The 12,950-nt window shown below is 45.5% G+C and overlaps 4 protein-coding genes across 4 annotated transcripts; 1 reads left to right on the top strand and 3 right to left on the bottom strand.

Annotated features, from left to right (window-relative positions):
* Window positions 1-553: 553 nt before the first annotated feature.
* EMWEY_00027870 (elongation of very long chain fatty acids 4 protein, putative) lies at window positions 554-2,524 on the bottom strand (the record flags this gene model as incomplete). The annotated part of the gene is made up of 4 exons (XM_013481332.1): window positions 554-896; window positions 1,526-1,690; window positions 1,878-2,005; window positions 2,132-2,524. The coding sequence occupies 4 exons, from the start codon at window positions 2,522-2,524 to the stop codon at window positions 554-556; spliced, it is 1,029 nt and encodes a 342-aa protein (XP_013336786.1).
* A 1,905-nt stretch (window positions 2,525-4,429) lies between these two features.
* Window positions 4,430-5,187, bottom strand: EMWEY_00027860 (hypothetical protein, conserved; the record flags this gene model as incomplete). Its single annotated transcript, XM_013481331.1, has 2 exons — window positions 4,430-4,726; window positions 4,969-5,187. The coding sequence occupies 2 exons, from the start codon at window positions 5,185-5,187 to the stop codon at window positions 4,430-4,432; spliced, it is 516 nt and encodes a 171-aa protein (XP_013336785.1).
* A 3,361-nt stretch (window positions 5,188-8,548) lies between these two features.
* On the top strand, window positions 8,549-11,981 carry EMWEY_00027850 (Coiled-coil domain-containing protein 19 mitochondrial, related; the record flags this gene model as incomplete). The annotated part of the gene is made up of 9 exons (XM_013481330.1): window positions 8,549-8,551; window positions 8,972-9,208; window positions 9,328-9,414; window positions 9,535-9,743; window positions 9,936-10,098; window positions 10,389-10,554; window positions 10,945-11,077; window positions 11,255-11,630; window positions 11,901-11,981. 9 exons carry the CDS (start codon window positions 8,549-8,551, stop codon window positions 11,979-11,981), a joined length of 1,455 nt encoding a protein of 484 aa, XP_013336784.1.
* Window positions 11,982-12,365: 384 nt separating this feature from the next.
* On the bottom strand, window positions 12,366-12,881 carry EMWEY_00027840 (hypothetical protein; the record flags this gene model as incomplete). The annotated part of the gene is made up of 2 exons (XM_013481329.1): window positions 12,366-12,406; window positions 12,686-12,881. Coding segments are annotated over 2 exons (237 nt in total), but the record flags the coding sequence as incomplete, so codon positions are not given.
* Window positions 12,882-12,950: the final 69 nt, after the last annotated feature.

Here is a 12,950-nt window from a genome sequence, read left to right as displayed (position 1 = left end):
GTGATCGTCCCCTGACAAGCCCACTATAGTTGTTCATAATATGCCTACATCAAGGGCAATACTCCGTCCTCAAACGGAATATATGTCCCTGCATAGACATTTTAATAGTAGATAAAAAGCAAATTTAATATACGTTGCACATAAGGCGACGAAAGTGAAATTTGCCCGCATCCGGACACTGTTCGGAGGCGGTTGCTGTTCATAGCAACACCGGAGTGTTGCTGGTATCTGTTTTTTCTGTGTGTACATTTCTTCCTCTGAGAAACCTAATGAGTTTCGTAAGTGTAGAAATCTACTGAAAGCGGTTGGAGAAGTTTTGAGAAAAGCACAATTTCAGCGAAGGAGCTACTGTACTTTTCCTTCGGCCGAATGGTGCTAGTTGGCTCATATGACAGCCATTGCGTGATCGTCGCAGGAGGCAACAAACACGACAGGGAGGACAGAAGGTGCAACTTTGGGTATATTATTTGGAATTTTACCAGCTGCCCGAGGCAGCAAACACGGGAGAAGGGAGGAGGCCTTTATGCATTGGTGATCATGTGTGTGTCAGCTTTTAAGCAGCCTTTACTTTGTTGCTGGTTTCTGTGTTGCTGGTGTCTGTCTTGGGTGTGACAGTGCTGGTGGGGGGTTGAGGGGCGGTTTTTGCCCCGTATGTCTTTTTACTAAAGTTACGGAAGAGGAGGAAGAGACTGAGGACGTAGAAGAAGTAGCCAATGGTCACGCGCAGCGGGTAGCGGCAGGTCTTGTAGTAATACACATGGTAACAAGCATGTGCAGTCATAGACAGGAACTGAGCCATTTGCAACTGCGTTACAAATATCTTGACCATTCGAGCCAGCGGGCTGTTCAGACTCGCCATAAAATAGTACGCGTACATTACCACGTGGACCAAGGCGCTGCGCAAAACGCAGAAGAGCACAAATACATTAATAATTAATAACTAATAGTTAACTAAGCTCAACTCCCGCAAACAAAGCAACCAACAGATAAGAACAATGACATTCGAAGTATTCATACACTGACACGCAACCAGCCACAACATAAATACAACAGACTCACGGGCAAAAACTACACAAAAGCAACTAAAACAGGAAAAACAGCGCTATAATAGCTCATACAGTATGATAAAGCAAAGTAAGAATTACGACGACAAATGCGACACAACGCCACCGGATATACAGGTAACCCCTATATAGGATAAACAGGCAGATACACACACACAGCATAAGCCAAAAGGACAGGAAGGCAATAAAATCAATTAACAACAACAACTAACGACATCAACTGAGGGACAAGAACAATGCAAATAGAACAAAAAGGAAAATGATGCTAACATTGATGAAACATACATGAAGCAAAGGTGTATACCAATATAACATAAACAAGCAAGATACTGGCAACAATAATTCAAAATAAACAAAGAGAAAGAAAGCAACAAAAGAAAATAGAACAAATATAAACGGAGTTCGTAGCAAGAAGCTGACAAAGCAAACATGGAGGTACGCAAGTGGTATATGCCGCTTACTTGAGTGCGACAACGTAGTATATCTCTCCATCGTAGCCAACACTGGCATTTACCCAGGAGATATAAATGACGGAAGAATGATGATAAACATGCAAGAAGGACACTTGACGCCAATTTCCCCGCACTATCATAAACACCGTGTCCAAAAGATCGACATACTTCAGCCTAAGAGCAGCAGCAGCAACAGCAACAAAGTCAGGAACAGCAGCAAAGTCACGAACAGCAGCAAATACAGCCGATGCAGCAGACAAACGCCCAGCAGCAGCAGATGTAACACCCAGAGCCCTAAAAGCAGCAAAAGCAGCAAAAGAAAGCAGCATATCTATCTTGTAGTATCTTATTACAGACTTACATGTAAAAGAACCAGGTGACCTCCGCCATACGCGTGTTAGGCACGTTAAATCGGTTGCACATGAAGGAATATTCTTCTGCCCTCCATACATCAAAAACGCGGACAACAAGAAATCCACAAAGAACCACCTGGTGTACATACACCGCAGCACAGGGAAAGGAATATCGTATGAAGTACCTCCGCAATATGACGTTAAATGCTGCTGGTGCAAAGGGATGATATAAACACAGAGACACACGAATAGGAAGACAAACCTGTGCTATGTTGTATATGGCTTGAAAGAAAAAGACAGGCCCGATTTTCTCTAGCAGAGGCTTTTCCCTCTTTTGCACGGCGGCCTGTGGGGCCGCGCCGCGGCCTACGAGAAGACTAAAAGCTACAAGGAGAAGATAAAGGGAGATGACGATAAACACATCTTTCCCGTCCATAAGAGGCAAGCCATTATTCTGACGGCTGCTGGGGGGGAGGTCGGGGGCGTAGAAAGATAGAATGTTCTCTGCTACAGTGTCTACCTGGCGAAATAGATGGGTAACTGTGGGATGAGAATGAATAATGGAGTTCTTCAAAGGCGACAAAACCGCGCGCGCTGATTCCATCCAAGGCGCGTCATGGGCGAGGTATCTCGCCCAGGTGTCTGTGAGAGCCATTGTTGCTGCAGCGGACACCGTATGCTAAACTCCAGGTGTCTCTCCACCTTAAATAGAAATCTGTAGAAAACGAAATGTCTGGCGTTCCTTCAGGAACAAGGAGGGAGAGGCTATTGAGTGGCCACGGGTGCCCGACAAGAAACCGTGCTATGCCGGTTGGAGGAGGTTGCAGCATGCGAGTTGAAGGTTGGACAGAATATGAAGGCAGTCAACTAAAAAAACACAACAAAACAGAAAAAGGCACCGCTCGAGAAGCAAGCAGGCCAGCAGTTTCTTAGTTCCCGCTCCTTATAATGCTACGCCTACCAATTTGTAGGTCGTCCTGCGCATCTAAAAAAAGGGTACACCATACGCTCCGGGCCCGAGATGACGCAACGCCATTAATAAATACAAACACGCCGAGGAAACGACGAAGATCACCCATACAAATACCAACGGACTCACACACTAGCTCAAGTCCGAATTCATACAAAATGCATCGCACCACGTTCGCGTCGGCTGTAGATACACCACACCCACCTTGTCAGCACCGAATCAACAACAACCTTCGTGTTTGTCTTTTCATGTAGATAAAAATCTTGTTCTATTTGCTTATTGTTACACGAGATCATCTGCCACCCTTTTTTTAGAGCTGTCCGCAGCAAAACCGTCGAACCCTGCTCCCCCATAACCACCAACGCCGGGCATTCGGATGCCTCGAATGGTACAGCTCAAATGCTCATATCTCTTCTTTTTAAATAATCACTTCAAAAAGACACTGCCAAAAATTATTCTGCTTCGCTTGATCTTAGGAACGAGAGCAGCAAATGCCCCCCACCTTAGCGTACACTGCCACGAACCTTCGCATCTTTCGTAGCCGTTCCACGTTGAAATATCCTGTGCCAAGCTATTTCTGTCACGAATAAACACACAGATGACTCATTAATCAAGATTTTCATAACAGCATTGCAAGTACCGACCTGCCTAGTGCCCTCAACCCACCCCCTGTGACCCCCCCGTTGCCCCCCAACCCAAGCACGTGCACCATGTTGCGGTGTCTTGTAAAGAAAACAAGAAGATCACCCCTTCAATATGATCATATAGTAACCTATTACTCATTAAACACCTCCCAGGCCCCTCTATGCATCCACCTGCCACACAAAAATTGAATAACCTTTTAGTAGAAACCTCCAGCAGTTGGCAGCGCTTGCAACTAACACTATACCTAGGCATGCAAGCCTACTATGCTGCGGACACTCCTCCCACATAAGCTGACTGAATATTGCCACTGAATAATCAGCAGATGGTGATCATGAATCGTGCTAATAGGTATCTTTGTGTTGCCCCTAGGGGTACATAAGCAGATGTTTACATGTATCTATGAGTCACCAAATACAATAGATGAAGGCGTATGTCTGATGTTGTTAGTTGCTGCCGTCAAATGCCTGTATGGACAGCATATGCCATATGTTTTTGATTGCATTCATGCATATAACCAAGGCGCCCCTGGCGTCATCTATATATTCATTAAAAAAAATGTTGGGCTTTAAAGAAGAAACTAACAGATTTAGAGGGGACCCTACAGTGCGCATTTTGGTCTACATACACCCCACTGCCGAGTCCTCCTCCTGAAGCCCCTACAGAAAGTAAGTCACACATATGCAACAACGCCTGTGTCGCGGAGAGCAGCGGCCTAGTGCTGCTGCTGTTGATGCTGCAGCATTGCTGCTGCTGCGTCGGGGTCCCCCGGGAAGCAACTAGGGCCTCCTCCTGGAGCTCCAACCCCTTAGCCCGGGGATGCTTTCTCCTCTCGATGCATGCATGCATGCATGCATGTTGCATGCACGCATGCAAGAACCTTGAAGGCAGGTGTACGGATGCTATATGTACGGATGCACAGACAGAGGAATAATGATGGGAGATTCTTTAGCGTTTGTCTGCCTCTTCTGCGCACTTTAAGATGGCATCGACAGCTCTTTGTTTTTCTCGCCGCTGATCGGCAGATACTGCCCTCTCATAGAATGCATCTTGTACCTGCTTATCATAGTCTTCGAAGGTTTCTGTACCCGCAGGGGAGAAGGCAAAACGCCATCTAACACTAAGGGGTACAGTCAGGTGTACATCCGGGTCCCCTACGTACTGGCGCATGTAGATGTGGGGAGAGTTGTAAAAGATAAACGGCTCCGTAGTCACAGGGGAGGTGAAGCCCAAGAAACGGCGAATCTGCACAACACATATGCAGCAATAAAGTGCGTGCACCAAGAAATGCAAAAAGGAGAACACAACACAGCCACACTCCGCCTCCGTCGCCTTTTCTTACTGCTCGTCCTGTTTGCTGTGGTAATATCTGTACTTGTTTATGTATGATTTCCCGATTAATGCTCATTGCTGCCCTGCCTCTACGTCTGTCACTCCCATGCATCTATCTGTTGGTTGGATTATCTCCGATAGGTGCGAGGCTCTACCTGGTCGTCTATAATCTTCCACGTAAACTTTTGCGTAAAAGAAGCCCAGAAGGGCAGCCACGTCCTGTGGCCTGTCTCCCAGTAAATGGCACTCTGCTGCAAACCGTTCTCCATAGTAACAGCACGCAAAGAATCCTTAGATAATTCCGCATAGTTCAAGGGCCGTCGGGGCCCCTCCTTGGCTTCCGCCGCAGGGGCTCCCGTGCCCTGTGCGGCCATTTTTAAGATCTGTATGCTGCAGCACAATGCTGCGCAGCGAACGTAACGCCTGAACGCAGCCATGGAATCAGAAAAAAGCGCATTACGGAACAGCAGACAGCCAACAACTGCCCTTGCCCGCCCGGCAGACCTAGCATGTAGGGATTCGCGATCGTAGGCCACAGACTGGCAGAATTAAAAAAAGACATATTTAGGCAACCGTAGCAAACTAGAGAAAGACGGCACCCGAAGCCAACTGCCAGTGTGCAGCTGATATGCTGAACGGGTTGTGTAGAGTACAGGGGATATGGGTGATGATTCTGGCACCTCAAAATGCATGAAGATGGTGAAAATAGAGGAAGATATCTCAAAAGCAGAGCATAGATGACTATTCAAAGAAACTACAACCCAGGCTAGCGAAATCGGGTTAGGTGGTTGTCTTGCTACTTACCCCTATGACCAACACCGTAGGGTTCCTGGAATGAAGCGACAGCCCTCAAAACATACAAAAGAGAACACATGGAGACACAACTATACTTAGTTGTTCGTGTCTACAGAAGGCGGCTTCATAAGGCACTTGAACAACACTTTGGGGCTGCATGCGGCGAAGTGTGTACAGGCAGCCAGGACACCTAAAACTCAAAAATATGATAATGTTAAGTTGTCTTACCTCTTTAAAAACATGTCATTTAGATGCTTTCACTATAATTATTTGTTTATCTACAGTTTCCATCTACTGCTGCACGTTGAAACTGGGACATGGAATTCTGTTACGCAGTCACCGCACCGGGATTAGCATCATTGGCGGCAAGCAACAGCTATATTTACATAAATATGTGTTACTATAATATAGCTGTCCCAGGTCGAACATAGGCTCACACAGAATCAGAGCTGGTTGTACGCTTGTAGAATAATGTGCACACTGTTGGCACCTGTGTGCGATGTTTGCAAGTCCGTTGGAAACTGGCACCGTTCAATAACTGTCCCCAGTTCCTTCATGCGGCGCAGATATACAGCATAACTTGCCGTACGGTGGGGTGCAAATGATGATGAGGTGTCTCGTCTTCCGCAGCTCCAGGCGCTTGGGGCGCAGCGACTAGCATGCCTCGATTGAGGAGGGGAGCTAGCGGCTCTTACAAACCTATAAGTATTTTGGGTCAATTAAAGATAGGGACAGTCCTTGAATAAGATCGACGACTTGCTTTACCCTAGATGGAGACTAGGCACACCAGCTACCGCTGTGCTGTTAAGCGGGGGGGCAGGCTTCAGCCGCAAACCCAACCCCTGCAGTGATGCAACCATTTGCAGAGTACCAATTGGTAGCAAAGCATTGTTTTCAAGCGAATTTTCGGCGATTAGCCCTACAATCTATGCCGCAAGTTCCGTAATTTCTCGCAGTCAGAGTAGAGCTCGTCAGAGCCTAACTAACGATGGTGAGGATACCGACAGCTGGGCCTATCATCGCGTTAAAACAAGCGAAAATATGAGTGACACTCCTCTGCACGCGACAGAGGGGGAATTGTTGTGCTTGTATGTGGGGTTACAGTAAATGCAGCAAGAGTTGCAACGCTGTGTGCTGCAGCTCTTCGCCTGTTACCTTCGATGAACGTGCTGTTGCATGCGTGCAGTCTGCCCTGGAGTGAAGGAGTGCGGAAGTGGGTCCAGTTGCTTTGAAAAAGGCTATTAAGCAATATTGTCTGGATTGCTATTCGTAGTTCAGATGGAGGCACGAGCCGCTGACTTAATGGGTACAGGAAAGAGGCCAGATACATAAAACTGTCGTCAAACCGCTTCTCTGATAAAAACGATTAATGTATTCTCCATAGAATCGGACATAGATTCAGACTTGTATCAACTAGAAAAGTGAGAATCAATCTGCATCTTCCCATTGGTGGTTAGGGGGCTTGTGACTTCTCACGCTTAAACGAGAGCAGTATCTACAAGAGACTCAGCCAAAAATGCTTCATCAAAAGGCAATTCATGCATATTTCGCTAGCCAGACCGTCCGAGTACGGAGGACATTGTGTTGCAATGGCAATGCAGTAAGCCCTTGTGTCTCTGGCGGTATACACAGAGTAGCCTGGTACCCGAAACGAATACAGATATTCCCCGAGAGACAACGATGTCTCTCGGGGAAACGAGAGACATCGTTTCTCGCCAACTCAGCAAGGAAACAGTCTACAGCAGCACTGAAAACAAATAAGGCAGCTTTACCGCACTGCAGCTGCGTATATCAGTGTTTGGTGAATAGAAGCCCCACAGTGGCCTCTAATGCCATGCGCTAGTGGCTCACGGAATTCTGCAACATCCCGGCAGCAGACCCTGACCTTCTTGCCTCTATGTCCAGGAAACCTTGAGACTTGTGAGTGGGGTATACATTGGTAGAAAGTCTCACGTCAAGTTGTGTGACTCTATTTGATGTCACGGCGGTCCTCGGCTGACACCAGGAACTTCCAGAGATCGGCAGCTGACCTCCAGCTGCATCCCTGCCAACTGGGCAGGACGCCTGTCAATGTATTGGAATTGAAAGATAACTTGTATTCACATTGAGAACTATCAAATTAAAAGGTCTATACTATGAAAGATGCGTACTGCAGTCTCCACTGCGAAGCATCCATCTATACGTTCTGTACCTCCAAAGAAGGAGAGTACAACTCGGGTGGTTGAGTAGCCGCCTCCACTTCTGAAAACCCCCAGTGAACGCAAATAACAAGGGGCTTAAAAAATTGAATATTAAAGAAACATCCTACAGATAGATAGCATTTCTTGCAAGACGCCATTCTGCAGCAGAGGCTCGACTACTCTTGGCAACAACTTCAGTCATTTCTGTCGAGGGCAGCAAAGATATTCTCAGCTGTGTTTGCTCGCCTCAGATGAACCAACCATTGAAATAGATTGTTCTTTTGCTGAAAAAGTTCTTTTCATATCTATTTTTGTGGATCGGGTGGATAATTGGAGGAAGAAAAGCTTAATGTGTTTTGTCTTGCATGTTGGCTGGAGGTCACCGGGGAGCCCCAGACTGACGAAGAAGGGCTCGTTTCAATAAATAAATATAATTTTTGCCTGATAATTGAGCTCAAAAGTTTGATGTGGTAGAAGATCCTGTCAGGTGCTGACGTTTCCATCCTATCGACTTAAGGGAACGTTGGTATCTGTCGTTCGTGTCTTCTCGAGGCTTCCTGCATGTCGTTGAGCATCTAAAGAGGCCGTTGTGAATTTGTTTCCCAAGAATCTTCCTTTTCCCTTCTTATTTCTTGGAATTTCAATCATTTCATTCCCAGCGAACCTTCTGAAGACCAGCCTTGTAGTACACCTTGCAAAAAAGGCAGCTCCTCGTTCTCTCCGCACATGAACGATTCCTCCAAGATAGCAAGAAGGAAAAATGGTACCTTTAGCACCACATATTTTTGAGCCCTTTAGACTGCTATTGGGATGGACGCGAGTCTAGCAAATGAACAGCATTCTAGCCTTTTTGCTGGCGTCTGCGCACGAAGCCCGTGCACAGGAGTCTCGAAAGCCCTCGGAAAAGGACGAACAAGGGCATAAACATAATATATGCTGATCGTTTGAATTGATTGTCGTCAGTGTATGTGTCATGGCGTCCTATTGAAGCTCCCGAAAAACTCCGCATGTCGCTGCTTACCTTCGTCGACACCATAATTACGGCAGTGCAAGCTCTGTTTGTTTCTTTGTTGAATTGTCACTATACACATTTAAATGCATCGTACACGTCGTTCGTACTGCACCTACAATGGATAGCATTTAGATGAACGGTAAAAGCATAAACATCCATTCGTGTTTTCAGGAAAGCCGCCAGCGCCGGGGCGCCAGCAGCTTCCGCTATCGGAAGATCGCACCATCTTCCACTGCAGACGAAACTCTCTTTAAATCATGTAGTTATCCTATAGATCGCCGCAGTTTGTATATAACCGGCAAAGATACTCCCATCCGCATAAGCGATATCTTTGATTCAAAAGAGAGCAGCGACGAAGCCCTGCGGAACTCAGCAAGGATTACTTTGGAAGACATTTCTGAAATTGAAGTCAGAAAGCTCAAATTTGCTTTACCGATGGGATTTGTGTAGACAAACTTTAGCGCAACAACCTGTTCAGCAATAGGGGGAAAAGAAACAACTGCCGCTGCTGCGCTGCGCTCCCTCAGAGGCTGAAGGACCTCGACACATCCCGCGCCCACCTACGTCCACAAAATGTAGAAGAGGATATGGAGGAGAGAATACAGAAGTCAAACGTAAGCATAAATTGACCGAAGCGTCCTTTTCACCTTGCATAGGACACACACACATACACAGGGAGATCAGAGAAGGACCAGCTGCCCGTGCTGCTCTATAAAGTTTCTTCTCTCCCGCAGGAGCTGCGAAACAGACTTTTGCGGTTTGACAGCGAACGAAGAAAGAGAGATATTTTCGAAAGGGATCCCTCAAATTCTCCGTCCAACACTGTGTTGGGCAGAGCTCAAGAGGCAAATGAAGAGAGCAGAGAAGAAGTCCGTGCCATGAACAACATCATCTTGAAGTGCAAAGTCGATGCCATTCGCAGTCGTCAAATTCAGCTGAAAAGGTTCGAAGTTACCATATAGTATAGTTACAATAGGCCCTCTCTACTCCAGGGCTTGCAGCCCCATCTGTTGTTCTTCGCACTATCCTGTTTTCTTTTCGGCTGGTTTATGTTTATTCTAACCAAGCAAAATGGGAAATTAGTTTTGTTTGTTGCGAGGGGAGTCCGCCTATATTCAAATATCCCTTTCTTCAGGGAGGCTGCCGAAGAGAGAGAAAGGCTCCAAAAGGAATTAGATGAGATGATGGAAGAAGAAAGAATCAAGAGAGTCAAAGAAATAGACGAAAGGGATGCGCTTAGACTCCAGCGCCTCAAAATGCAGGAAACAATGATCAGACAACAAATTGCAGAACGCCAGGTAGGGCAGAAAAAAACAATCTCTCGAAAACAGCCAATTGAATATCACCTCGAAGGTTGTGCTACAAACAGCTCCTTGCCGCCTTCTTATTTATTTGCTTTTTCCTGTTTTTAATTTCTCGTGTTCTGCACCAAAATGCGAGGCAACCTGGGTCCTCCTATACCTTTTGTTTCTGCCTCAAGTTCCCTCTTTTTGTCATCGCCTGCTTTTCCATAGCAGTGAACCAGCCGCATCAAATACCGTTGTAACGATTTGTACGGTCATTCGCATCAATTTGTTTTAATGGGCAGCTGAAGAGAGAACTAGAGCTGGAGGAGAGAGAGCGAGAAAGAGCACTCGTTCTTAAACAGATGGAGGCCCTCAAGGTGCAGGACGCATTGACAAAGAAACAGAAAGAAGAAGCTGCAAGAAATTTGAGACTCGAAGTCAATGCACATAATGAATTAATCTTAAAGGGTAAGTGCAGGCCCCCATAAGCAAGCACAGCATGAAAATTAAACTAAAAACGTAACAAAACCAAAAGGAGGTTCCTGAAGACAGAGAGAAAACATTCATCTTTTCTCAAATTAGGAGGACAAGCAGCAGCCGAAAAAAGAAACCCTTGTAAAGGGACAGCCTAAATCCCGACTGAGCCTCTTGCTTGCTCGTTTTCTTCCCCCTTTTTCGTCTTTGCATTCATTACAAAGAAAAGGCGCACCGGGCGGCTCTAGAGCAGCTGGAGGAGGAGAAGATTTTGGAGTACCAGCGTGAGAAGAATGCTAGAGAGAAGGAGCTAGAAGAGAAGAAGAAGCAACAAGAAGCAGCTAAACAAAAAGGATATGCTGCAATATATGCCAAACAAGACAGAGAACTCGATAAGGCAGCCCAACTTGATGCGATTAGAGCCAGAAGGCGCGTCTGTAACTCTGAGCTGCCCCCGGCAGTTCATCACACTGCCATTTTTGCAGGAATATTATCCGCAGGAAGCAGCCGTTATAGGGTCAATGGGCAGTATTCATGTTTACATATTTACTAATGTTGTTGCTGCTTAATAAAAAATGCCTGTATGCTCTTCGTCCGGCGTCTGTGGGCAGCAGCGCATTTCTCTTCGCTTCCTCAGATTCACGATTAGGGTTTAGGGTTTAGGGTTTGTGGCTCTGTACACTCTGCGCTGCAGGGCTATGGAGGAGAGGGAGCGGGTGGAGCGCCAGAGAGAAGAGGCGGAGGCTGCGCGGCAGCGAAAAATAAACGACGAATTGGCAAAAGCGCGGATGGAGCAGCATCGTGAGAAGATGTTGAAGCTGGTAGAAACAGCAGTGGCGGAGAAGAAGGAATTTGATAGAGTTGCAGCAACGCAAAGAGAACTTGCAGCAGCAGAACAAGCAAAAAGAGAGGCAGAAAAGGCAAAAAGAATTCAGCATATGGCAGAACTACGCAGACAAATCGAAGAAAGATCCAAAGAAATCGAAAAGCTCAAGAAAAAACAACTCGCAGAAGCAGAGGCGCTCAGACTTGCAGAAGAGGAAGATCAGCGGGCTATTGAACGAGCCAGAGTAAGCTACGTTTCCTTATACCTATACACCTTAGTAACGAATACAAATAAGAATATGCCTAGCAGCTGCCGCTCTTGAATGCATTTGATTAATTAGGAGCTAAAAATGCCTTTAATAGTAGCGGGTGCATCAAGGGAACGGCGGTTGCTGCCTACGTATCTATGCATGTTGTTGGTATTGTTCCTTAATCAACAAGTAACGAAAAGGATAATACAAAAAGAGGGTAATTTTATTTCTTAGTTGTATTTTATTTTTGTTATGAATATGCAGGAAAGAAAACTGGCGGAATTGCAGCAGTTAAGCGACGCAGAGAAATACATCGCACAACTCCGCAAAGTTTGCGCCAAATAGAAATCCCTATTAAACGCCTGCGGCTAGGGAGGGGATGGCCACACGTGACCAGTGGTCCATTTGCACCAATGGACCACTAAAGGAAACAGAAATGGACCATTGAAAGGACCACAGTGGCGGACCACTGATGAGGGCAGTTGAGTGGACCACTGGGTGAACCACCTAAGCATGCGATGGTGGACCACTTAATAGAAATGGGAAATGGACCACTGGTCAACTGCCCACCCCAGCAGTGTTTGAGGGCAACGCTTTACGGCGCACTGCAGCAGCAAAGGCCAAAAAGGGATTAAAAAAGAAATAAAAAAAGACACAAAAAAAAGAACTCTTTTATGTCTTTGCATTCTTTTATACCCTTTAAGCACTCATACTCATATATTCAATCCTTCAACGGCAAAACTGCCTCTTGTCGTCCGGTGCTCGCACACCTGCAAGAAACGAATGACACCACAGCAACTCATCTCTATATTATTTGCTGCTGCTTGCTGCTACTGCTGCTGCTGTTTTTGTTGCTGCTGCATGCACATGCGCACGAAGACAGATACAATACACCGCAAACCAAGAGGGAACAAAGATGCAACAATATTAAACACATTATTTATTGTATTAAAATTAATATTAATTAATATAAATATAAATTAATATATAATAATAGAAATAATAATATATAATAAAAATAAATAAATATATATATAAGATATACATACCATAAGGATTAGCTGCAGAGAATTTATGCCCACTAGCATTAAATCTTTGTTTTTTTTTATCAATTTTTGTTCTCCCTTTTGCTTTTAGATTTAAATCTACCTTAGGAGGAACAGAGAAACCAAATGCCCTCGCTACTCTTTGTAGATCTAAATTATATACATTAAATATATCCTTTAATCCATGAGATGCATACGCCTGCAATACACACACAACATACACAAAATAACAAGTGCATGCAGCTATATATATATATATAATATATAT

This window comes from Eimeria maxima, genomic scaffold (assembly GCF_000499605.1).
Source record: "Eimeria maxima Weybridge genomic scaffold, Emw_scaff313, whole genome shotgun sequence".
Classification (NCBI taxonomy): domain Eukaryota; phylum Apicomplexa; class Conoidasida; order Eucoccidiorida; family Eimeriidae; genus Eimeria; species Eimeria maxima.
Note: the sequence above shows the minus strand (reverse complement) of the source record. Positions and strands in the feature narration are given on the sequence as shown.